At 43.5% G+C, this 25,329-nt stretch overlaps 1 protein-coding gene across 6 annotated transcripts in view; it reads left to right on the top strand.

Annotated features, from left to right (window-relative positions):
* Positions 1-25,329, top strand: part of ATRIP (ATR interacting protein) — a 266,310-nt gene that overhangs the window by 88,441 nt on the left and 152,540 nt on the right. For all 6 annotated transcript variants that reach the window (XM_077452541.1, XM_077452542.1, XM_077452537.1 and 3 more), the window contains one exon: positions 21,609-21,772. In XM_077452541.1, the coding sequence (XP_077308667.1) occupies positions 21,609-21,772 (164 nt within the window). The remainder of the gene's footprint in view (positions 1-21,608; positions 21,773-25,329) is intronic.

The following is a 25,329-nucleotide window of genomic DNA, read 5'->3' as shown; positions in this document are numbered from 1 at the left end:
CCCTGATTGCCCCCTAGTTAACCCTTTCACCAGTGATCACCATATAACTGTTACAGGTGACGCTGGTTGGTTAGTTATTTTTTTATAGTTTCAGGGCACCCGCCATTTATTACCTAGTCTCACTAGTGTACCCCTAAATTTAGGGGTGTCTACTTTCCAAAATGGGGTCATTTGGGGGGGGTTTGTGCCATCTTGGCATTTTATGGCCTTCAAAACTGTAACGCCCTTAGAAAGCCTGAAGGCGGTGCTTGGTTTTCGGGGCCCCGTACGCGGCTAGGCTCCCAAAAAGTCCCACATATGTGGTATCCCCGTACTCAGGAGAAGCAGCAGAATTTATTTTGGGGTGTCATTTCACATATGCCCATGGCATGCGTGAGCAATATATCATTTAGTGACAACTTTGTGAAAAAAAAAAAAAAGTTTGTAATTTTCCCGCAACTTGTGGCAAAATATAAAATATTCCATGGACTCAACATGCCTCTCAGCAAATAGCTTGGGGTGTCTACTTTCTAAAATGGGGTCATTTGTGGGGGTTTTGTGCCATCTTGGCATTTTATGGCCTTCAAAACTGTAATAGGTAGTGAGAAGTGAACTCAAAAATTTACGCCCTTAGAAAGCCTGAAGGCGGTGCTTGGTTTTCGGGGCCCCATACGCGGCTAGGCTCCCAAAAAGTCCCACATATGTGGTATCCCCGTACTCAGGAAAAGCAGCAGAATTTATTTTGGGGTGTCATTTCACATACGCCCATAGCATGTGTGAGCAATATATCATTTAGTGACAACTTTGTGTAAAAAAAAAAAAAAAATTATTTTTTTGTCATTATTCAATCGCTTGAGGCAAAAAAATAAAATATTCAATGGGCTCAACATGCCTCTTATCAATTTCCTTAGGGGGTCTACTTTCCAAAATGGGGTCATTTGGGGGGGTTTTGTACTGCCCTGCCATTTTAGCACCTCAAGAAATGAGATAGGCAGTCGTAAACTAAAAGCTGCGTAAATTCCAGAAATTGTACCTTAGTTTGTAGATGTGACAACTTTTGCGCAAACCAATAAATATACAATTATTGACTTTTTTTTTACCAAAGACATGTGGCTGAATACATTTTGGCCTAAATGTATGACTAAAATTGAGTTTATTGGATTTTTCTAATAACAAAAAGTAGAAAATATCATTTTTTTTCAAAATTTGCGGTCTTTTTACGTTTATATCGCAAAAAATAAAAATCGCAGAGGCAATCAAATACCATCAAAAGAAAGCTCTATTTGTGGGAAGAAAAGGACGTAAATTTTGTTTGGGTACAACATTGCATGACCGCGCAATTACCAGTTAAAGCAGCGCAGTGCCAAAGTGTAAAAAGACCTCTGGTCATTTACCAGCAAAATGGTCCGGTCTGAAAGTGGTTAATCACCCCTTCCCAGAACATTTGGAGTTGTTAGCAGGACCAGGTAACATGGATAAAGGAGCCATAACCGTGTAAATTTGCTGTCCCCTTAAAATAACTCAACACACGGCCATTTAATATCTAAACCGCTGGCAACAAACGTGAGTACATTCCTAAGTGAAAATGTCCAAATTGGGCCCAAAGTGTCTGTTCTGTGTGGCTACCATTATTTTCCAACACTGCCTTAACCCTCTTGGGCATGGAGTTCACCAGAGCTTCACAGGTTGCCACTGGAGTCCTCTTCCACTCCTCCATGATGACATCACGGAGCTGGTGGATGTTAGAGACCCTGTGCTCCTCCACCTTCCGTTTGAGGATGCCTCACAGATGCTCAATAGGATTTAGGTCTGGAGACAGGCTTGGCCAGTCCATCACCTTTACCCTCAGCTTCTTTAGCGAGGCAGTGGTTGTCATGGTTGTGTGTTTGGGGTTATGTTTGAATTCTGCCCTGCGGCCCAGTCTACAAAGGGAGGGGATCATGCTCTGCTTCAGTATGTCACAGGACATGTTGGCATTCATGGTTCCCTCAATGAACTGTAGCTCCCCAGTGACGGCAGCACTCGTGTAGCCCCAGACCATGACACTCCCACCACCATGCTTGAATGTAGGCAAGACACACTTGTCTTTGTACTCCTAACCTGTTTGCTGTCACACACTTGACACCATCTGAACCAAATAAGTTTATCTGGGTCTCATAAGACCACAGGACATGGTTCCAGTAGTCTATGTCCTTAGTCCGCTTGTCTTCAGCAAACTGCGGCTTTCTTGTGCATCATCTTTAGAAGAGGATTCCTTCTGGGATGACAGCCATGCAGACCAATTAGATGCAGTGTGCAGCGTATGGTCTGAGCACTGACAGGCTGACCCCCCCACCCCACACCTTCAACCTCTGCAGCAATGCTGGCAGCATTCATAAGTCTATTTCCCAAAGACAACCTCTGGATATGACGCTGAGCACGTGCACTGAACTTCCTTGATCGACCATGGCGAGGTCTGTTCTGAGTGGAACCTGTCCTGTTAAACCGCTGTATGGTCTTGGCCACAGTGCTGCAGCTCAGTTTCAGGGTCTTGGCAATCTTCTTATAGCCTAGGCAATCCTTATGTAGAGCAACAATTCTTTTTTTTTTTTCAGATCCTCAGAGAATTCTTTGCCATGAGGTGCCATTGTTGAACTTCTAGTGACCAGAATGAGAGGGTGAGACCGATGACACCAAATTTAACACACCTGCTTCACATGACACCAGGGAGGGAAAATGGCTGATTGGGCCCAATTTGGACCTTTTCACTTAAAGCTGTACTCACTTTTGTTGCCAGTGGTTTAGACATTAATGGCTGTGTTGTGTTGTTTTGGGGGGGGACAGCAAATTTACTCTATTATACAGGCTGTACACTTACTACTTTTACATCGGCATCCATAGAGCCCCGCCCCCGGTGCATCCACGTCATTGGATTTGATTGACAGCAGTGGGAGCCAATTGCTGCGCTGCTATTACAATCAAGAGCAAGAACCCTGGGCAGAGAGACAGCGCTTCCCCGTGGGTCAAGTTCTAGGGCCCAGGTAAGTAAATCGGGGGGGGGGGGGGGGGGAGGGGCTAGGGGGCCTGTCACTGCCAGGTATTTCTTTCACCTTAATGCATAAAATGCATCAAGGTGAAAGAACACATAGGTTTACTACCCCTGTAAATGAAATTCTGATATTGGGCTGTTTGTTTATCAGTAAATTGAATGTTTAACACCAATTATCCTGATTGGATATTCTAATTTTCACAGCCCTACCAGAAACCAGTACACTGACTTTTCTAGGTTTGTAATGTGATCTACAGTGAATATAAAACATCTACACACCCCTGTTAAAATGCCACATTTCTGTAATGTAAAAAAATGAGACAGATAAATTCAGAACTTTTTCCGCCTTTAATGTGACCTATAAGCTGTACAACTCAGTTGAACAACAAACTGACATCTTTTTGGGGGGGTGGGGCGGTTTAAAACAAATAATGTGGTTGATAAGTGTGCACATCCTCTTATAACTGGGGATGTAGCTGTGTTTAGAATTAAGCAATTGCATTCAGGCTCTATTCACACTGCAGCAATGCAGGAACCCTGCAAGTCCACGGTGGGTTCCCACATCGCATGTCTCACAGCGACAGTAAACACTGCCCTATGCGAAATGCTGAGAGTTTCAATTGAAAATGATATCACCCCCAAACCAGTTTGCATATCGCAGTGCGAACTGCAAATTCGGCCTGGAATCGGTAACACCCATGGGATCTGATTCTGCTGTGGTCAAAAAAGGGTTATGTGCAAATTGGGTCTGAATACAATGTGAATTCAGCCATACTATCGAGATCACGTGATTTGCACAGCAGTGCGGTGCAAATCACATTCGATGTTGGACTTTGCACCAGCGGGAACCTGCCCTCTACTCATGTTAAATAGGAGTCAGTACACACCTGCCATCATTTAAGGTGCCTCTGATTAACCCCATATAAAGTTCAGCTGTTCTAGTAGGTCTTTCCTTCAGCAAAGGCCATGGTCTGCAGAGAACTTCCAAAGCATCAGAGGGATCTCATTTTTAAAAGGTATCAGTCAGGAGAAGGGTACAAAAGAATTTCCAAGGCATTAAATATACCATGGAACACAGTGAAGATAGTTATCAAGTGGAGAACATATGGCACAGCAATGACGTTACCAAGAACTGGACGTCCCTCCACAATTTATGAAAATACGAGAAGAAAACTGGTCAGGTAGGCTGCCAAGAGGCCTACAGCAACACTAAAGGAGTTGCAGAAATATCTGGCAAGTTCTGGCTGTGTGGTACATGTGACAACAATCTCCCATATTCTTCATATATCTGGGCTATGGGGTAGAGTGACAAGATGGGAAACCTTTTCTTACGAAGAAATACATCCCACACTGGCTAAATTTTGCAAAAACACATCTGAAGTCTCCCCAAAAGCTTATGGGACAATGTGTTATGGTCTGATAAAACCAAGGCTGAACTTTTTGGCCATAATTCCAAAAGATATGTTTGGCACAAAAACAACTTTGCACGTCACCAAAGAACACCATACCCACAGTGGAGCATAGTGGTGGTACTGACCTAGTGCGTTACCATAAAAAAAGCTTTATTCAGAGCAGAACAAATAGCAAAATGGCTACTCACAAACGAGTACTGATAAACGGCATGATCAATACAAATGGATCCATCGCACCAAACATCGACACATCCAGATCTGATGTCAGGTAGATTGATTGATGAATACCCCAACGTAAACGGCTGTAAACGGCTGACGCGTTTCGGGGGAGAACCCCTTTCTTCAGAGCCAAAACAAGCAATGGTTCCTCGCTGGAGGCTCCAGCGAGGAACCAAAGCTTTTTTATGGTAATGCACTAGGTCAGTGCGCCTTCCTTTCTTGTTTTGTTTTTCCAGTATTTGAATACCCAATATTCTAAGGAGGGGTGCAAGACCTTTTGACACTGCCATCTTAAACTGTCGGTATCGCACTTTGAAGACCGGGACACCAGAGCGCAGGAGAAGTTGTCTTTTTCTTGCATAGTGGTGGTAGCATCATGCTTTCTGGAACAGGTGCCTTAATCAAGGTAGAGGGAATTATGAACAGTTCAAAATTGCAGTCAATATTGGCACAAAACCTCCAGGCTTCTGCTAGAAAGCTGAACATGAAGAGGAACTTCATCTTTCTGCATGACAATGACCCGGGCCATACATTCAAATCAAAAAAGGAACGGCTTTACCATAAGAAGATTATACTAGCTCATTATGAATAACTTACCTGAGATGAGAACGAAGCCCCCGAAGCGGTCCTCCATCTTCATGTCTGCCGCTGCCATGGATCCCTGAGTGACTTCCGGGTCTCGCTGCTCCAGCGCTGTGATTCGCCGGAGCAGCGATGTCACTCCCGCGCATGCGCACGGGAACCGACACTCGCGGCATACTGCCGCGATCTGCGGCCTGCCCAGTGCGCCTGCGCGCCGCTGTCTACGGCGCATGCGCCATGGACAGCGGTGGCTGTCTTTTTGGAAATATATTTCTTGGACCTACAGATAAGCCTTAATCTAGGCTTACCTGTAGGTCAAAGTGGTTCGTAAGGGTTTACAACCACTTTAAGCCGTCCAGACCAGAGGATCTCTGCCTTAGTCTCTGTGACGTTGACCAAATTAATGTCCTGGATTCCTTTTAAAGACTCTTGGCTGACATCCCTTCTGGCTCCAGATCCTGCTTTCTGTTTTACTACACTCATCTCTGGCTCCCTGGCTTTTGGCTTGTCTGTCCATTTCAGTTCCTGAACTATGTTTTGACTACGTTTACTCTGTTTACCTTTGTTTAACCACTTCCCACCCGGCCACTGCGCACGTGTCCCCCGCACACGCCGCATCTCGGATCGGCAGGAGGGCAATCTAATTTGCCCTCCTGATCCGCACGATGGCTGTGTCTAATCACAGCCATCGTAAAGTAAACAAAAGGGGGATGGGTGGCAGATAACCGGTGATCGCGCCGCCACGTGCCCGCGCAGAGGCGAGATCCCGATCTGCCTGAGACCCCCGGAGACTGCAGAGCAGTATACAACAGGGGGGCCATGTGATTGGCCCTCCTGATCACATGACGACTGTGTCCAATCACAGTTGTCATGTAATGTAAATAGAGAGCGGTGTAACTGCTCTCATCTCTTCCTCTCCTCACACAGAACCTGTCAGTGAGGAGAGGAAGAGAAATCTGTGCTTCAGCCGGGAAGATCAGTGAGTTTATAGCGGTTTGTCTGCTGTTTACCCACTGATCACCCAGCTAGTGTCCCCCAAAACACACAGTGTCCCCAAAAACAGTGTCCCCAAAAACACCTGTCATACAGAACAGCGGGCACATCTGTCCGCCAACAGCGGGCACATCAGCCCGCCATCTGACACCTCAGCCGCCCGCCATCACCAGGCGCACCTGCCCGCCATCACCAGGCGCGCCTGCCCGCCATCACCAGGGGCGCCTGCCCGCCATCACCAGGCGCATCTGACGCCCGCCATCTGACATCTGCCCGTCAACATGACTAAAAGGTCGTACAGCGCAGAGGAGGCTTTCCAGATGCTCCAGAGTATGTTGGACGAGAGTAGCGGGGAACTCTCTCCGTCAGACTTGGATAGCGATTAGGAGCCAGTGGAAAGCAGTGGCTCCGAGATGGAAACTGTGGAAGATAGAATCCTAACAAGGAGAAACGGGAGAAATGAGCAGGCGCAGACATCCAACAGCAGCGCACCACTCCAGGATGATATGCAGGCATCCACCAGCAGTGCAGCACTCCGGGATAGGCAGGCATCCACCAGCAGTTCTGCAACCTTCCTTGAAGATAGGCCAGATGCTAGCAACGGAGCATCCCATCAACGAGGCAGTGCCCATACTAGCCTTCCAGATGTTGTACTGTATCCAACATGGCTGCCCGTTATGTCAGTAGAACCTGTAATTCCCCTTTTTACATCCCAGCCAGGCCCTCAGATACAGACGGAAAATGTAACCCCACTTTATTATTTTCATTTATTTTTTACCAATGATCTCCTAACCGACATTGTGGAGCAATGTAATCTATATGCCAGCCAACATATAGCCAACAATCCAAGTTCTTCCTATGCCCGTCCTTTTTTTTTGGAAACCCCTCACCGTGGAAGAATTTTAAATTTTCCTTGGCCTAACTCTCAACATGGGGCTAACAAAAAAAAATGAAGTCCATTCCTACTGGTCTACCCAACTTATCCACCACATGCCGGGCTATTCATCAATTATGCCCAGAAACCGCTATGAGATGATCATGAGATTTTTACATTTCAATAACGATGCCCAATGCCTCCCTCGAAATCATCCCAGTTACGATAAATTATTCAAAATTCGGCCCCTAATCAATTTTTTTTCCGCCAGTTTCAAGCAGATGTTTACCCCTGATAAAAATATTTGTGTGGATGAATCCCTATTACACTTCACTGGACGACTTGGAATACAACAATACATGCCCAGTAAAAGAGCCAGACGTGGGGTAAAATTTTATAAGGCGTGTGACAGGGCCACGGGTTACACATATGACTTTATAATTTATGAAGGAAAAGACAGACAGCTAAACCCCCCTGGATGCCCTACCTACATGGGAACAAGTGGCAAAATTGTCTGGCAGCTGATCCAACCATTGCTTGGGAAAGGTTACCACCTATCTGTAGACAATTTCTACACAAGTCTCCCACTTTTCCGCCATCTATACCTAAAGCAGACTGTGGCCTGTGGGACAGCACGGACCAACCGCAAAGGCTTCCCACAGATATTGGTCACCAAGAAATTAAAACAGGGTGAAATGGCCAGTATGCGGACTGACGAGGTACTAGCGGTGAAGTGGAGAGATAAAAAAAGAGATGTCTACATCCTATCCACAATACACAATGACACCTTGGTGGAACTGCAGAGAAGAAAAGGCCCCATCCAGAAGCCAAAATGTATCCACGAGTAAAACTTATACATGGGGGGGAGGATATGAATGACCAGATGATGCAGCCCTACTTGGCCACCAGGAGATCACTGTTTTGGTACAAGAAAGTTGCCGTTTATTTGATGCAACTGGTCATGTTCAATTCATATAATATTTTTTCTAAGAGCACCCAAAGTTCCCTGACCTATCTAAGATTCCAAGAAGATGTTATCACAGGGTCTATCCCCTGGCCAACCCACTCAACTAATTCGTTCTGATGCAGTATCCAGACTCCATGAAAGGCACTTTCCCGACATCCTCCCTCCTACCCAAACATGTCGCAAACCCCCAAAAAAATGTTGTGTGTGTACAAGTAGAGGAATTTGCCGCTATACCCGATACTACTGTCCAGACTGTCCCTCCCAGCCAGGCCTCTGCATTGGAACTTGCTATCGAAGCTATCATACTTCACTACACTATTAGTAAAGTGAAGATGATTTCTTTCCAGTTTCCACTTTCTGCCATTTCTGTGTATGACCCGGACTGTTAAATGACTATGCCTCTGCCAAACATGTTTCTGCCTTCAACGTGAATTGACCTCGGCCTGTTAAATGACCATGCTTTTTGCCTGCCTCCTGAACTGATCATTTGCCCTGCCACTGTACAGCACAGGGGTCTCACATGTGAGGGGCTCCAGAAAAAGTTTTCCGAGTGGAGAAAACATTTTTCTCCAGGTTTTTCGTTTTCTCGGATTAGGGTCTGGAGACTCGGAGGCTTCATAGAGATTTGGGTGGGAAGAAGCCTCTACCCCTGTCCTCGGGTCTTACCTGACCAAGGCCCAATGTACAAAGTGCTGCCATCTGAACTGGCCCTGCCTTTGCCTGCCACCTGAACTGGCCATGCCTGTGCCTGCCACCTGAACTGGACATGCCTATGCCTGAACTGCCTGCTAAACCTTGGACTGTACTGAACAATGTTCATAATTTTCCATATCTGTCTGCTGTCTGGACAATTCCTGGACATTTCCTTTGGCTGTCTAGAAAATGCTTTGACTGCTCTGGAACGGTGTCCCTGCCTGCTAAAACCACAGGTGAGCCTTTTTTTTACCCTTTGCTCAGCAGAATGTATTTTTGGTTTTAATTCTTGGTGTGTACATGCTATATGTTAGAAGCCTGAAGGTGGTACTTGTATGTTGGGCTTCTGTATGCGGCCAGGCTGTGGAAAAGTCTGACACATGGGGTATCGCCATACTCAGGACGAGTAGCAGAATGTATTTTGGGGTGTCATTTTGGCTATGTACATGTTATGTGTTAGAAAGATCTTCTAAATTGACAACTTTGTGATAAAAAAATAGGTTTTCATTTTCTTTCCACATTTTCCAAAAACTTGTGGAAAGAAATTATATGTTCAAAAGGCTCATTATGCCTCACAGAATATACATTGGGTTGTTTTCTTTCTAAAATGGGGTCACTTTGTGGGTAATTCCATTGTCCTGGTGCTCCAGGGCCTTCAAAAATGTGATCGGTACTCAGGAAATGAAATGTGCAATTTATGCCTTTAGAACGCCTGATGGTGCTATATGGATGTTGGGCCTCTGTATGTTGCTAGGCTGTGGAAAAGTCTGACACATGGGGTATCGCCATACTCAGGACGAATAGCAGAATATATTTTGGGGTGTAATTGCAATTATGCCTGCACCATGTGTGAGAAATAACTTGTAAATATGATAATTTAGTGAAGAAAAAAAAAAAAAAAATATATATATATATATATATATATATATATATATATATATATATATATATATATATATATATATATATATATATATATATATATATAATATATATTTCTTAATTTTCCAAAGCATTGTGGGGGAAAAATTGTAACTTCAAAAAATTCACTATGCCTCTTACTAAATACCGCAGACTGTCTTCCAAAAACGGATCATTTGGGGGGTTATTGTACTGTCCTGACATTTTAGGGCCTCAAGAACTGAGATAGGCCATCGGTGCATTAGGATTGATACATTTTCAATAATGCATAGCATGGCTTGTAGGCTCTATAACTTTCACACAAACCAATGATCAGGATTTTTTTTACCAAAGACATGTAGTAGAATACATTTTGGCCTAAATTTTCGCCAAAATTAGATTTTTTTGGTTTCTTTTAAAAGAGAAAGTAGACAATTTTTTTTTTTTTCAAAATATTTGCTCTTTTTTCGCTTATATTACAAAAAATAATAAATGAAGTGGTGAATAAATACCACCAAAAGAAAGCTCTATTTGTGTGAACAAAATGATAAAAAATTCATTTGGTTACAGTGTAGCATGACTGAGTAATTGTCATTCAAAGTGAGAGAGCACTGAAAGCTGAAAATTGGTCTGGGAAGGAAGGGGGTTTAAGTGTCCTGTATTGAGGTGGTTAATATTTAAAAAATAAAATAAAAAATAAATGTCATTTAACTGTACATCTGTCTCACTCTGATTCATGATTCCTGACACTTGCCAAACCATTACCTGTTAACATTCTGCGAAGAAGCGAGCTGCCATCTAGGTAAGTGAAGGCCATTGGATGTAATATAGCTGGATTTTACAAAAGCATTCAAAACAGCTTCCCATAGATGCTTAATTGACAAACCGGGGTCTGCAGGCATGGACCATAGGGTTTCTACATGGTTAGAAAACTGGTTACAGAGGCAGGTTCAAATGGTGGTCACAGTGAATACTCAGAATGGTCTGGAGTGGTAAGTGGGGTACCCCAAGGTTCTGTCCTGGGACCAATTCTGTTTAATGTTTTCATAAATGATATAGAGGATTGGGTAAATGGCTCAATCTCAGTGCTTACAGGCGATACAAAGCTAAGCAGGGTGATAACTTTACAGCAGGATATAGAAATTTTACAAGAGGACTTCCAATAAAATAATGGAGTGAGCAAATGCATGGCAAATGAGGTTCAATGTTCAAAAATGTAAACTAATGCCGTTGGGGGCTAAAAATGTGGCTACAAGTTACTCGCCAGGGGGAGAACCCAGGATGGAAGAAGATATGGGGGTCCTAGTAGAGTATTGGCATGCATAAAAAAGGGAATTTAGTCCACAGATAAAATGATAATCCTGCGACTTTGTAAAACTCTGGTTCAGCCACTTCTGGCATATTGGAGTAGTTCTGGTTTCCATTCCCCAGGAGGGAGGTGCGGGAACTGGAGAAAGTTCAGAGAAGGGCAACAAAGTTAAAAGGGGGACTGGAGGACCTTGGTTATGAGGGACGATTACAATCGTTAAACATCTGGAGAAGCGATACTTAAGAGAAGATATGATAGTAATATACAAATACCTCAATGGCAATTCTGGCATAGGGAGGAAACTGTTCAGTCTAATAGAATCTAAGAAGACACAGGCCACTAAATGAAATTGAAGAAGCGGCGGATTAACCTTAAACAGCGTAGTTTTTCACTGACGGGGTGGTAAGGATGTGGAATTCAATTCCACAATCGGTGGGGTTAGCGGGAAGTATTGATGGTTTTAAAAAAAACTTTTGAATGGATATCTTGTTGAACACCGTATACAGGGATATGGGAAATGATTATGAACATGTACACCTACACAGGTTGAACTGGATGGACAGGTGTCTTTATTCAACCTTTCCAACTATGTAATTATAATATTGGAAGATCAACATCACATCGATTTGAAATCACTGTGGATTATTATTGATGTAATAATAGTGCTGGATAAATTGCATGATATTCTGGGATCTAGTCGGAGGCAAGAAACTATGCATTTGATGTCTATTATATATTGGCAGTGTGTCTCAAAATTGCACTGGTATCCTAGTAACCTGATGTGATGGAACCATTCCAGCATCCCACTTGCGTGCTTACATCAGTATACCGCTTCCTTCAGTCTGAACATAGATACCAGATATAGCCGCATAGCATACAAGACTAGCCGACAAATAGCTTGTATGTGATCTGGAACAACGTTTATTGAACAAACTTACACAGAATATATATCCTACAGGAGAACATTTCCCCCCCCCCCCCCCCGATCATATTACCCTTAGAGCTGGTTCACACTGCGGGCGATGCGAGGCGACACGACTTGCCTCGCCTCGATCTGACAAGTCGCCCCCGTTCTGTACAATGGAACCGTTCTGAGAGGAGCGACTAGAGTCGCTCCGACTCAGAAAAAAGGTTCCTGTACTACTTTCGGGCGACCTCGGAGCGACTTGCATTGACTTCTATACAGAAGTCATCTGCAAGTTGCCGCTGAGGTCGCGGCGAGGCAAGTAGGTGTCGCCTCGCATCGCCTGCAGTGTGAACCGGCCCTTACAATACAAACTGCACATAGGAATATAATTACCATAGCTAAACAACAACAAATATATACTAGAAACATTAAGTTGATTAAACGATTAGCCACCCAGATAATGTTGTGATTATTCAGATATCCCACTCCAGTCACTCCAAGTCAGACTTTCCGGCTGCAAAGTCACCGCAATAGTTTGCTAGCAGACATACAGAACAATAGGTAAGTTAATTGCCAAATGTGGAAAAATATACTGCGCTCACCAAAAACAAGTGAAAATAAGCAGCTACACATGAATGTGACCAAATTCATACAAACAAAGAACTAAAATGTAGCGCTAAAGAAATACATAAATGTGAAACGTGATGAACCCAAATAAAGTCCAAATATTGAAAAATAAGTCTATAAAGTTCGTAAAGCTCAGAAGTGGAACTCAAATGTAGTGTTTCATGAGCCCCGGAAGGTTCGGAAGTGGTGTTTCATACAATGTGTAGACCAAAGAAATCGCAGAAATATCTCACTTCGATGACATCAGGATAAATAAGAAATGGGTACTCTTACCGGAACCACTGGACCTGTGCATAAACACTAGGTCCTACAGGCATGTAGGGATGGAACATCAATGGAACCACACAGATCTGTCTGTCGTCAGAAGGGCTGTAGATCTTTAAGTCAGTAGGGGAATGGTCTGCATCCTCACAGACGTTCCAATCTTCTTCCCAAAAGATCCGGATAAAAAAGCAACAAACGAGACTCCCAGCCAAAGGTTTGGCGATATATAGAGCCAAACTCATAAGGAGATCATATGAAAAATAAAAACCGCTTCCCATAGTGTAGATTGAAAAAAGGTATATAAATAGCTGTTTATTGGCACAAAACGAGCATGGACAATAAAAATAAAATATAACATAAAAAATGTGATCACATGTTAAAAAGCAATACAGGGAACATGACAACAAAAATCCATACATATCTTTTAATGCACAGAATGCATTAAGGTAAACAATGTAAAGGCTTTAGAACCACTTTAAGCCACGATCACGTGATCATCCAGCACCATTTATTTTGTTCTTTTGGCAGATCAGACACATTTTCCCCTCTGGAATGAATAGAACCTTGGTTTCTATGTAAAACATTGATTATTCCCAATAGAAAAGAGTGCTTGGTCCATATCATCTTACAAAGCTGCACCTTTGACCAGTATGCTATGCTGCCAATTTCATGCTAAACAAAAGTTGTGGGTCTCCATGTAAACTTCACTGGCTTGGTGCATGCAGCATGAGTATCAAACCATGACAGTTTTTCAGATTGAACTTCTCCCCTTACTGTCCATACTTTGTTTTTAAAAACAACAGAAATACTGATTTAAAAATAAAAAAGACAAACTAATATACAGTGTGTAAATGAATGACAGAGACAGCTCTTAGAATTCAACATTGAGTGAGAGCTTTCTGCGATGAAGAAGAAAAAACTCCTAGGAAGTTCAGGGTTATTCTCTTCGGATTGTTAACAGTAGCCAATCGCACAGGTACTTTCATTCCCTTAACCTGAAGGACACGCACATTGGTTGTATGCCTTTATCTGTTGACCGGACGTTCAGTCTAGCATATGTAATTCTGCTGCATTTATCTGATTTCCTCAGTGCTTTTGCAATAGAAGGCAGGACAAGGTTGGGGTAATATTCATTGTCTTACTGGTCCAAAATACTTGATTTGTTTTTTGCAATTTTCAGAAATTCAGACAGCCTAAGCCCCTTTTCCTGACACACAGCATGACAGCATACACAAATGGGATAGGCTCCGCCTCGTTCCCTATCGGGACTGGTTATACTATATTTAAGTCACCTCCCCCTAGGCGGAATTCTTTTTATTTCCCCTCAAATGCTCAACTGGTTATAACTGAATCAATGAAGATTTTTATTTTTGCCCTTACCTGCCAGATTCATGTGGCCAGCCGTACAGGTTCAGCCTCTTTCCTGTGACGAAGCCCCTTTGTTCGGTTGTAAAACTTCCATACGAGGGAGACACCCCCCCCCCCCAGGTCCAGATACTGGGGGGCTGGGATACTGGTCTCTGTATGCAGGTAAAACAGTTGTTCTGTCTTGTGGTTAGTTGGGACTGATCCAGTCTCTATTCCCTGGTTAGTTGTGGCCCCACACACACACACTTTGTTAGTTTGGCCTTGGATATGTTGGTTTCCCTTGCAAAGATGCTGGAAGTTTTTATTTTTTTTTGTGGTCAGGGCTGCCCCCTTACAAGATGGCTCCTTATCGGTTTCCTGTGGCTGGATGCGGCTTTCAGTCGCCAGGAAGCAGCAAGATGATATTGGGGTAACTTCTGGCTCACTGTAGCAGTGTCCGGGAGCTACAGGCGGCTGCCTGGGAATGGATTGGTGTCCACCTGTCGGGTATCGAGCCTCGACCACCCCCCCCCCCCCCCCCCATTAGAGCCAGTCGGGGAAGGGTGTTGCACAGAACAGGTAATCTTTCCATGGGCTGCCATGGTGTGTCAGAATCATTATGTTAATATAAAAGCTGCCAAAGTAGGTTAAACTGCTGTGTATAGTTCTGTCTGTTTCATTTGCCTCACAGGTTTTGTTTGTCTGTAGAACTATTAATGCATGAACTAATATATCAGGTGTTTTGCTGCAAAGTTGAGTCTTTCCTATTAACTCAACAGTGCCTGGCTTTGCAGGTTTTGGATCACTATATCAATGCTCTAATACTTGGATTTGCTGTTTTTAACCTTTACAGGGCAGTTGCCTAGTGTAGGTAATCCTGCCAGGTATATTAACCCCTCATTGCGCTGCTTATGACAACAAAAATGATTCTTCAGGGTGGATGCCACTGCTATGGATTGTGTTGCTGCTATGCATTGTAAGGTCTGCTTTTGGGTACAATATGTTTAATGATTGCTATGCATTAACCTATTTGTTATGTCTAAATGCAAGCGTAAAAAAATAAATAAAAATTCAGTGTTCTGCTTAAGGAATTGGTTTAGTACACTACTATCTGTAATTGCTTCTGTTAAAGGGTTTAACCCTTGCTCACAGCTTATACATCCATTTTCAGCTTCAATGTCTGCAAATGGGTGTGTGGATGGCCACTGATATTGTATTAAGGCTATGTCCTAGCCAGTACTTCCAGGTATTTATTATGACCACAAACCTGCAGCTCATATCTTGAGCCATAAGCTTAGCCAGAGACCAGCCACGATCAATAAGGTGAGAGTCAGGTAGGCATGCTTTCATATATAAAAAGAGTGCGTGGGCAGTATGGATTGTAAAACTCTCCAGCCCTTAAATACCAGCACCACTCCCCAAAGGAAAAGTGGCAACTTGTTCTTCCAAAAGTGACAGGTCCTGTTTGGCTCTAAAAACTGCTATACATTCAAAGTGCTGCCAGAAGGGGCAGGCTAAAATAAATCATAATAAGGACCATCCTGGTCAGAATGGGGAGTGTGGTTAGCTGACGTGCCCGCCAAGTTGCATATCAGGCGGTAGTAAAACACAACGGCAGATGTGTTCACTCAAGTGAAAACTGACTGGGTGGATCTCTAGTCAATAATGCTCGGGTACTAAGCTAATCAAACAGCTGATTCTGTTTAAAGGGTACCCCCTGCCTCAAACAGCAGGCCAAAGAGCGTTCAACAGATTGCCCATATGTGTCTTCATGCTAGCAGAGGATGAAGATCCCCTCTGTAAAGCCCAACTCTTACTGCAGAGGCAGTTGGCCAAGCCAAGTAATCTTCATCAGACCAGCCATAAGTGCCAGTCTGCCAGTGGGTGATGCGATAGCCTTCGCAGAGACATGGAAACCGCAATATAGATTTGGAAATGAAGATTGATACTACAGTTTAACCACTTGAGACCCGCGCTATAGCCGAATGACGGCTACAGCGCGGATCTCCTTTTCCGGGACTACGTCTAGTCCCGTGCACAAGCGGCCTGTGTGCCCCCTGAGGGGCGTGCGCGGCGCGCTCCGTGATCGGCGAGTCTATGAGACTCGCCTGATCACCGATCCGTGCAAGGGGTCGATCCCGACCCCTTATCACGTGATCAGCTGTCAGTCAATGACAGCTGATCATGTGATATAACGGAGCCGATAATCGGCTATTATTCCTCCTCGCGCTGTCAGCGCGAGGAGAAAAAAAAAGCCGATCACCGGCGGCCGTGATCGGGACATCAGTCCCAATCATGGCCAGCCCTGCTGGTGCCCACCTGCCCCCCGTCAGTGCCACCCAGCAGTGCCCACAGTGCCACCCAGCAGTGCCCACAGTGCCACCCAGCAGTGCCCACAATCTGCCTCAACAAAGGTGCTGCACCCCAGTGCCACATATCTGTGCCCATCAGTGTCATCTACCAGTGCCCAGCAGTGCCACCTGTCAGTGCCCATCAGTCCCATCTATCAGTGGTACCTATCAGTGCCCATCCGTGCCACCCATCTGTGCCCCCCATCCATGCCATCTTATCTGTGCCCATCTTTGCCCATCAGTGCTGCCTTATCTATGCCCATCAGTGCCCACCAGTGCAGCCCATCAGTGCCCACCAGTGCAGCCTATCAGTGCCGCCTCATCAGCGCACTTCAATTAAGGAGAAAAATGACCCATTTGCAAAATTTTATAACAAACTATTAAACATGATTTTTTTTTTTTGCATCATTTTTTGTTTAGCAAAAATAAAACTCCAAACTGTAATTAAATACCATCAAAAGAAATCTCTATTTGTGGGAAAAAAATGATAAAAATGTCATTTGGGTACAGTGTTGTATGGCCGCGCAATTGTCATTCAAAGTGCATCAGCGCTGAAAGCTGAAAATTGGTCTGGGACTGAGGGGGGTTTAAGTGCCCAGTAAGCAAGTGGTTAAGGAGTATGTTATGGCCTGTGGTGGAGTTCACTTCAGTAGCCAAGGCTATTTGGGTCTCAGCAGACAAGTTGAAGGCAAACTTGGCCAGTAATACGCCTCTGTGGTGTTTGGTCCATGAGTGAAATTAGAGTGACCAGTGAGGCAGTGAAACCACTATGGAGGCAGCAGGCTGTTACTCCTACTATTCTGTGGGGTTAGTCAAGCCCTATGGCTTAACCCACTGATGGCGTATGCCTCTTCTAAGTCAATTGGCATATGATTTATGATGGAATCGAGGACTAATCCCTTAGGCTAGTCACCTAGGCTCAGAACAAAGAGTTGGTGACAGAGCCTGAGAAGAGCTAGAGAAAAGATGGGAAGATCCATAATAGTCTTTAATCACCTAAGCCTCCTTTTCGAGGAGCAGCAAAGTTCCTTTTCAATCAAATGTGCTCAGTAGGTATTATATTGCAGGAGACTCCGGATCAGTGGAGCCTGTTCAGCACTTGTCTTTGTGTTGTGATCTGTCTGCAACAGAACCTTGGGACAACAGAAGATTCCAGGTGTGCTGGCGAGTTGTACTTTGTGCAGTTAGGAAGTCAATAGAATTTCTTCCCACTCTTCCAACTCCTCTAATTCTGCTATGGTTCTTTAGAGCAATAAAGGCTTTAAGCAAATGTTACCAAATCATGTCCAACAGGAACAATCGGTCCATTGTTGTCAGTTGGAAAGCAGATTCAGGTGAGATGTGTAACAAAGGATCAAGATCCAAAACGTCTTATGGAGTCATTGTGAATAATCACTCAAACTATCACATAAAACGGTTAGTTTCTCTAGATTTAGCTGATTTGTACATGCGCACTTTTCTACACCCAGGCTTCTGAGAATTTCACTTCGGGCTCGTTCAGCAACCATTGACCTCCACATTTTTTCCAGAACCTTGCTTCCAGAAGTGGCCGTATAGCAGAAGCAAGGGCTTCAGGTTTCTTATGTGGATAACAGATGCAGGTGGCTCAACATCCTCCCAGGTCCTGGCAAACCCTGATTCAGAGGGAATACCTATTAATCTCATTATAATAATGACATGTTAGATGTTCAGGAGAATAGTTTAGAGTTGCCCACACAGAGGGTGACAGTATTAGGACTTATGTGGAGGCAAGTTCTGGCTCTACCCCATCTGTTTGTATCCCATAGTCTCAAATGGTCAAGAAGATTGAGAACATCATATACTAGCCTTCTAAGGTAATGAAAGATTTTTGCTTCCTATTCCAGGGAAGATTACCCCACATGAGGCTGTGAGACTAGTCCCATTGATAGTGGCTAAGGATAGTTAATCTTCTCAACTTTCATAAACTTCCAGACATAACAATCATTAAAGTCTATTCACCTTTGTGACCTCCTAGCGCAAGTCAATGACATAGGCCAGTGGAGGATGAAGTGTCTAACAGCAGGGGTACAATGATTCCCAAGTGGGGAAGTCGTTTGGGCAACACTGCCTAGGAGGCCTCAGGTATGCTCCAAACAGACGGCTTTAGGTAATCTCTGATCATCATGGCAAGAGGTATCTCCTATTCAGGTTTGCCTATGGTAAAACCGGTCTCATCTCATCGCTCTGTGTTCTGGTGTCCCAGAACTTCCTGTCAGATACAGTAAAATACGAAGCCTTGCATGTCAAGGGTGAGTCCCTAGACCAACAAGCGGTTCAATGAATCTCAACTTGGCAGTAAACTCAATGGTTAGGAATGGAAGTCATTCCTGCAAGAGGATCTTCCCAGAAGTGGAAGCAGTGGATGTACTAACATCCAGTTGGGTTAGCAGGTTAGCCTGTATCAGACTTGTGATCTCTAAGCTACTCATCAGGATCAGAGTGCATGATTGGGCAAGTTGAAAAAAGGACAGAAGTCCATCTAGTTCAACCAGGATCCGTAGCCATACAGCTGGGATAAGGGCAATGATCTGGTGGCCTTACAGGCCATGGTGTCCTCAAAGTACAGTCTTTGGCCCAAGTCCCTCATAATTTATTCTTTCTGAGATCTCAGACTTTATATAACAGAGCCATGTGTATCCAAATTCAGCCACGTTACATATAGCAACTGGGAGACCAAGTTAGAAAGGCTCATTGCGGGATCTCGCCTTCATAATTTGAAACCTTGTGGAAGCCGGGGGAACCTGCGTTCAGTGACACTAAAGTAGTATTTCTTAAGGCTATCTCATCTTTGAGAATTCTTTCAGAGAGCCAAGCGTCAAGCAGTAAACTACCTTATTGCTACCATAATCAAACAAAATGACTTTGGTTTCTTCTTCACCAGCACCAGATGGGGATCTGCATCTTTGCTTCTGCGTCAAGACATCACCCTTCTGGCATGTCCAAACTATAAAATGTCAGAGTCACAACAAGCTGCATTAATGGGACTCTGTGTGGAAGAAATACATGGAAGTGGTCCTTCTCTAGGGCCTGGCAGTATCAGAAGACGACTTGCACTGTCCACTAAGACAATAGCATTATTTCGGGTCAGAGTAGCCTAAGGGGCTTATAGACTGAAGATAAATTCATCAATCTAGTGCAGAGCTCACTTTTTCAGATGGATGGTATGCTCAAGAATTTTTTGCCTATTTCAAAGTCAATCGGGCAACATTGGAAGCAGGGGAATGAACTTTAGTTCTAATCTGATGATATGTTGATTCAAATGCTTCAGCATATCCCTCCCTTATAGGCTTTGTGGGCGTGCTACATCCCATTCGTGTATGTTGTCATGCTTTGTGTCAGGAAAATGGAAAATGTTATACTTGCCTGACCGTAATTTTTCCTTTCCTGATGCAAAGCATGTCGGCACACAGGTTCCTCCTTTGTGCGCTTCACATTTGAGTATAGCTACGAGAATGCCGCCTAGGGAGAGTTCGACTTATTTAGATATAGTATAACCAGTTCTGATTGGGTGAGAGGCAGAGCCTATCCCATTCGTGTATGCTGTCATGCTTTGCATCAGGAAAGGTAAATTACCGTCAGGTAAGTATAAAAAAAATTCTGTTATCCCTTCTACTTCTGGCTTTACTCCATCAAGCAACAGTTATTCATGCTTGGATCTGCATGCTTAATCTTTATACCGTCTCAAAAGTAAGAAGAAATGCTTTTTTCCTAATAAACTGTTAGTTCTATTAACAAAAGAGTAAATATTCAACTTGGAAGGTCTTCTCCCATTGATGCTCTTAAAATGTTAAAGTCAAGGTTCAGCATACTTTCTGTATTGGAGTCTCCTTGTTAGAAGTTTTGATCCCAGTACTTTAAAGGTTTAGACTGCTGTTCTTAGACCCCTTTACACTGAGGTAGCTTTCAGGCATTTTAGCGCTAGAAATAGCGCCTTTAAAATGCCTGAAAACTGCCTCCCATTCATTACAATGGGTGCTTTTACACCCGGGCGGTGCGCTTGCGGGACGTTCAGAAAAGACCTGCAAGCAGCATCTTTGGGCAGTTTGGGAGTGCTGTATACAATGAATGGGAAAAGCCACAGAACGGGATTTTTTAACCCATTTCTGGGGGGTTAAAATGGCTCCGCTAGCGGCCGAGAAGCTGCGTTTTACCGCTAATGGCTGGCACTTTCAGTGTGAAAGCAGCCTTAGTGTTTTCTTGGACTGTTCCTTATCTGGTTTTCATACGGTTTCAAAATTCATCTAGGTATTATGAAGATTTATTTTTGTATGAAGATTATGGCTCTTGGGACCCTTGGGTGTTAAGGCCTTAACTCATGAGCCATTTGAGCCAGTCAGACACCGTTTACCCTGAGAATGGCCTTCCTCTTGGCAATCAGTTTGGCTAGAAGAATGTGTGAAATTCAGACACTTTTCCAAGGATACTCTGATTTTGAGACTGAATCCTGGCATTCTGCTAAAAATTGTTTAAAACTTTTACTGGGACCATTTTTTTTTTTTAGCAGCCGGTCAAATAGCTTGAAAGCTGAGTTCAAATGTCTAGATCAGTGGTCTCCAAACTGCGGCTCGGAGGCCGGATGCAGCCCTTTGCCTGCATTTTATCCAACCTTTGAAGCACTATTCCTCCTACTGATACAATACACTATTCTGCGAAGTGACATCAATTATGGGGCATCGGTTCTCCTACTGACATCAACAATGGGCACTATTCCTCTGCTGATTCCAATGATGGGGCACTATTCCTCCCATTGATACCAATGATGGGGCACTATTCCTCCCATTGATACTAATGATGGGGTATTATTCCTCCCATGGACAGCAATGATGGGGCACTATTCCTCCCACTGACACCAATGATGAGGCACTATTCCTCCCACTGACACCAATCACAGGGTACTATTCCTCCCACTGGCCAGAGTCCAGCCCCGTAATGTCTGAAGGACAATAAACTGGTCCTTTGCTTCAAAAGTTTGGAGACCCCTGGTCTAGATGTTGCTGCATATTAGTGTTTTTTTGGGTGGCTTTAATGGTCTCCTGTTCACAAAAAGTACCAGTGTTGGAAAATTGTAGGTATCTTTTATTTTTATTTTTCTTATTTAGAATGCAGAAACTGAAAATGTTGTTTTTGTTGTACAGCCCCAAGAAAAGTCCTTCCAGACCAACAAAGATTGATTCTTGTTCCTCGCCACTGCCAGGAAAAAATAGCTTTCCTACAAAAGAATCATTTAGAGCAAACACTAGAGTCAGAACATCTGTGCCAGTGCCTCCCCAGCCTACTTCTCTCCCAGGTGTTAAAACAGGTAAGATTCATTTATATTAAATTTGCACTGTAATATCTTTCCTACTTGACAAGTTTATCATGTAATATATCCTGAATGGTAGGACGAAGCATTCCGCAGAGAATTTGACAGACTGACTTATTGCCTATAAAGGACAAAATAAAAATAGAAATTAGGGGAAATTTAGCTTTTCCTGTTTCTTTATGGATGGGAACAGACAATCTTGCTGTGGTGTTTTGGATCCTGTAAAATTAGCTCACTCCTGTTGTTTACTATCGCTTTAAATAGCACAGAAAGTCTTCATGAAAAAAAATGTAAAACTTCCCCCTGCAAGGTAATGTCATTTATGATAATCATGTATATTTTAGCCTCATGGGGAAAAAAAAATAAGCTTACAATAATTATCACTTGACCTGGATGTTTTTGGTGGGATCAGGTCACAAGGTTAAATCTGTGTGTCCTTTTGAGAATGACCTGTTTGGGAAACTGTCTGCAATTTTGAGACAACTATTATTGGTTCCCCTGAGAGTAACAGATTAACCAGGGATAAAAAGGGGACAGAAGGTGCGAGTAAAGTCTAAACCCAAAAAGTTTTTTACGTTTTGGATAATGTGGCTTTTTTTTTTTTTGTTGTCTTTGTTCTGGCTTGGGAGATTTTACTTTACTTACAGAGACAACAGAAAGTAAGCCAGTGAGGGGAAATCTTCTGTTGGACAGTAGTCACTGAAACGGATGACCATATAGGAAAATTTTGACATTGGCCGCAAGGAGAAATAAGGTGAAGGTGAATCTTTCTAGCGGACAGAGGTTCTTTTCCTTACCCACTCTGTTTAAAAGGAAAAAAAAACTTTAGTGTATGAATAATACAGTCTGAGGATGCATTCTAATGAAACAGTTGTTTCTTTAGAGTAATAGTGTGTTTTAAACCACTAAACAACACCTGTTGTTTCTGGCTAGCATTAAATGTGCTGCCATCTTTTATCCAGGAAGCATGATGCAGGCTTCTCTTCCCATTGGGGAATCCACAGTGCCCACTGAATTAATGAATCCTTGTCCACAGTGGTGTTTTGAATGCAAATCCCCATGGAGCCGAGTACTGCAGTGACCTTTTTTGCATTATCCTTTGAATTTATAATTTTTCCAAGATATGTTACATTTGTAAATAATTGCTGGGTTGTAAGGAATATCATAAGAATTTAAAGCTGATATCCAGCTTTAACCACTTCAGCCCCGGACCATTTTGCTGGTCAAAGACCAGACCACTTTTTGCGATTCGGCACTGCGTCGCTTTAACTGACAATTGCGCGGTCGTGCGACGTGGCTCCCAAACAAAATTGGCGTCTTTTTTCCCACAAATAAAGCTTTCTTTTGGTGGTATTTGATAACCCCTGCGGTTTTTAATTTTTGCGCTATAAACAAAAATAGAGCGACAATTTTGAAAAAAACGCATTATTTTTTACTTTTTGTTATAATAAATAACCCCCAAAAATATATATAAAAAAAAACAAAAAATCGTAATAAGCGATTGATTGGTTTGCGCAAAAGTTATAGCGTTTACAAAATAGGGGATAGTTTTATGGCATTTTTATTAATATTTTTTTTTTTTGTAGTAGTAGTAATAGCGGCTATCAGCGATTTTTATTGTGACTGCGACATTATGGCGGACACATCGGACGTTTTTGACACATTTTTGGGACCATTGTCATTTATACAGCAATCACTGCTATATAAATGCAGTGATTCCTGTGTAAATTACACTGGGAGTGAAGGGGTTAACCAGTGGGTGGCAGTGTAGGGGTTAAGTGTTCCTAGGGGTGTGTTACTAACTGTGGGGGGCTGGGCTTTCATTTAGTGAACACTGATCACATGGAGCAGAGATCAGCGTCACTAGTTGCTAGGCAGAATGAGGAAATGCTGTTTACAACAGCATTTCTTCGTTAGCCGCCCCGTGAGACGATTATGCGGGACCCGCAACCGGACTCACGGGGGTGCCGACCAGCACGCGAGCGCCGCCGGCAGGGCGGCAATAAAGATTGGACCTACCTGTACGCCAATATGCTTGCCCGTGCCATTCTGCCGACGTACATCGGTGTACGCCGGTCGGGAACCGGTTAAGTGAATTTAAATACAGCAGTTTGTTTGGACCAAGCTGGTCCAAACAAAACACTACCTTCACACTCAGATGTAGCAGCCTTGTACACTGTATAAACTGTATGTAGCCCCAGCTACATACAGTATACAGTGCTGTGTTCTGGCAGTAGGATGAAAATTTTCTTTTCCACTCCCAGAAGAAAATAGTCGTGTTGAGTGGGGCTCTGCGTTTCTCAGAGATTCTATGTATTCTATGAATGAATACAAAATTTCCTCTGATGTACTAAGTTGGAGAGTCAAGAGGATAACATCACAATTTCCGACTCTGCTAATCAGAGGAATCCTCTACATACCTTATACAGCACCGAAACACAGTGAAGTAAATAGGGTAGTTTGTTTGGACTAGCTTGCTCCAAATGAACGATTTAAACTTCACTAAAAACTCAAGATCAGGTTTAAACTATAGGCTTCTTTCTTTTTGTGTCCCTTTCTAATCGAATGGAATGAATGAGTGGAATTTAACTTTGAATGTATTACTGTATTTGACTTGCAAGCTGTTAACAAAAAAAATTCTTAATTGTACCATTATGGTACACAAGTAACATTTCAGGAATATTAGGCTATGCTGCTGCCTTCAAAAGATTGGACATCAAACACAGAAAGGAAAGCCCCTCCCTCTCCCACCATGCCTCTGTTTTTTTTTTTCTTTTGCTAGTGTCCTAGGAGAACAAACATCAACAAGAATTTTTTTACTTCTATCAATAAATTTTGTTTTTTTCTTCTAGCTTTTTCAGCTATTGCAGAACTACTGGGGCTCCTTTTGCAGCCTTGTAGGGCATACTCTGACACGTGCCACGCAGCTCGCCTGTAATGTGCTCTGGACTCTGCATTGGCTTCTCCTAGAATTCTTCGGCATGAAGTGGAATTTTTACACAGTGCTTTCCAGGTCTAGGGCTTTTATTCACACTTCTGGTGAAACTCTATCTCTCAAGACCCCTGAGGGAGTATGCCCAGTGGCAGGGCAAAGACTGTGCAGACAGGCCATATTACCTGGATCCTTACTGATCTCTCCTTCTGTGTAGGGAGACCCCAGAATGGCACAGGACCACTGCTGCAGATAGTTGGGGCTTTGTTGTTTTTATGGGACTGTAGCAAATGTTTAGTCCCAGTCCGGCAGTGGGAGGACCGTGGCAGCATATTTAAATTTTCACCATTTCTTTCTAATGCATGGACTAAAACCATTGTGCCTTTGAAGCCTCCATGCTGATGATCGCACTGCGCAAAACCTGCCCTTTTGCACGTTTCCTGACAGCTCCCACTGACCCATGCAGGCCACATTACTTATTACATACTTGAACTCCCTGCTGCCTTGCTAGTCAGTACTTGTGTGGCGGATTCATAAGCTCATAGGCAATGGTCCTGGGAGCCTGGGCAGATTGTGATTGGCTAACTGTGCTGGGGGGGCGTCTTGCCATGCAACCCGGAGA

Source organism: Lithobates pipiens, unplaced genomic scaffold, assembly GCF_037356315.1.
Source record: "Lithobates pipiens isolate NorthernLeopardFrog02 unplaced genomic scaffold, aLitPip1_a1.2 Scaffold_23, whole genome shotgun sequence".
NCBI lineage: Eukaryota > Metazoa > Chordata > Amphibia > Anura > Ranidae > Lithobates > Lithobates pipiens.
The sequence above is the reverse complement of the archived record's forward strand: the minus strand, read 5'-3'. Positions and strand labels throughout refer to the sequence as shown.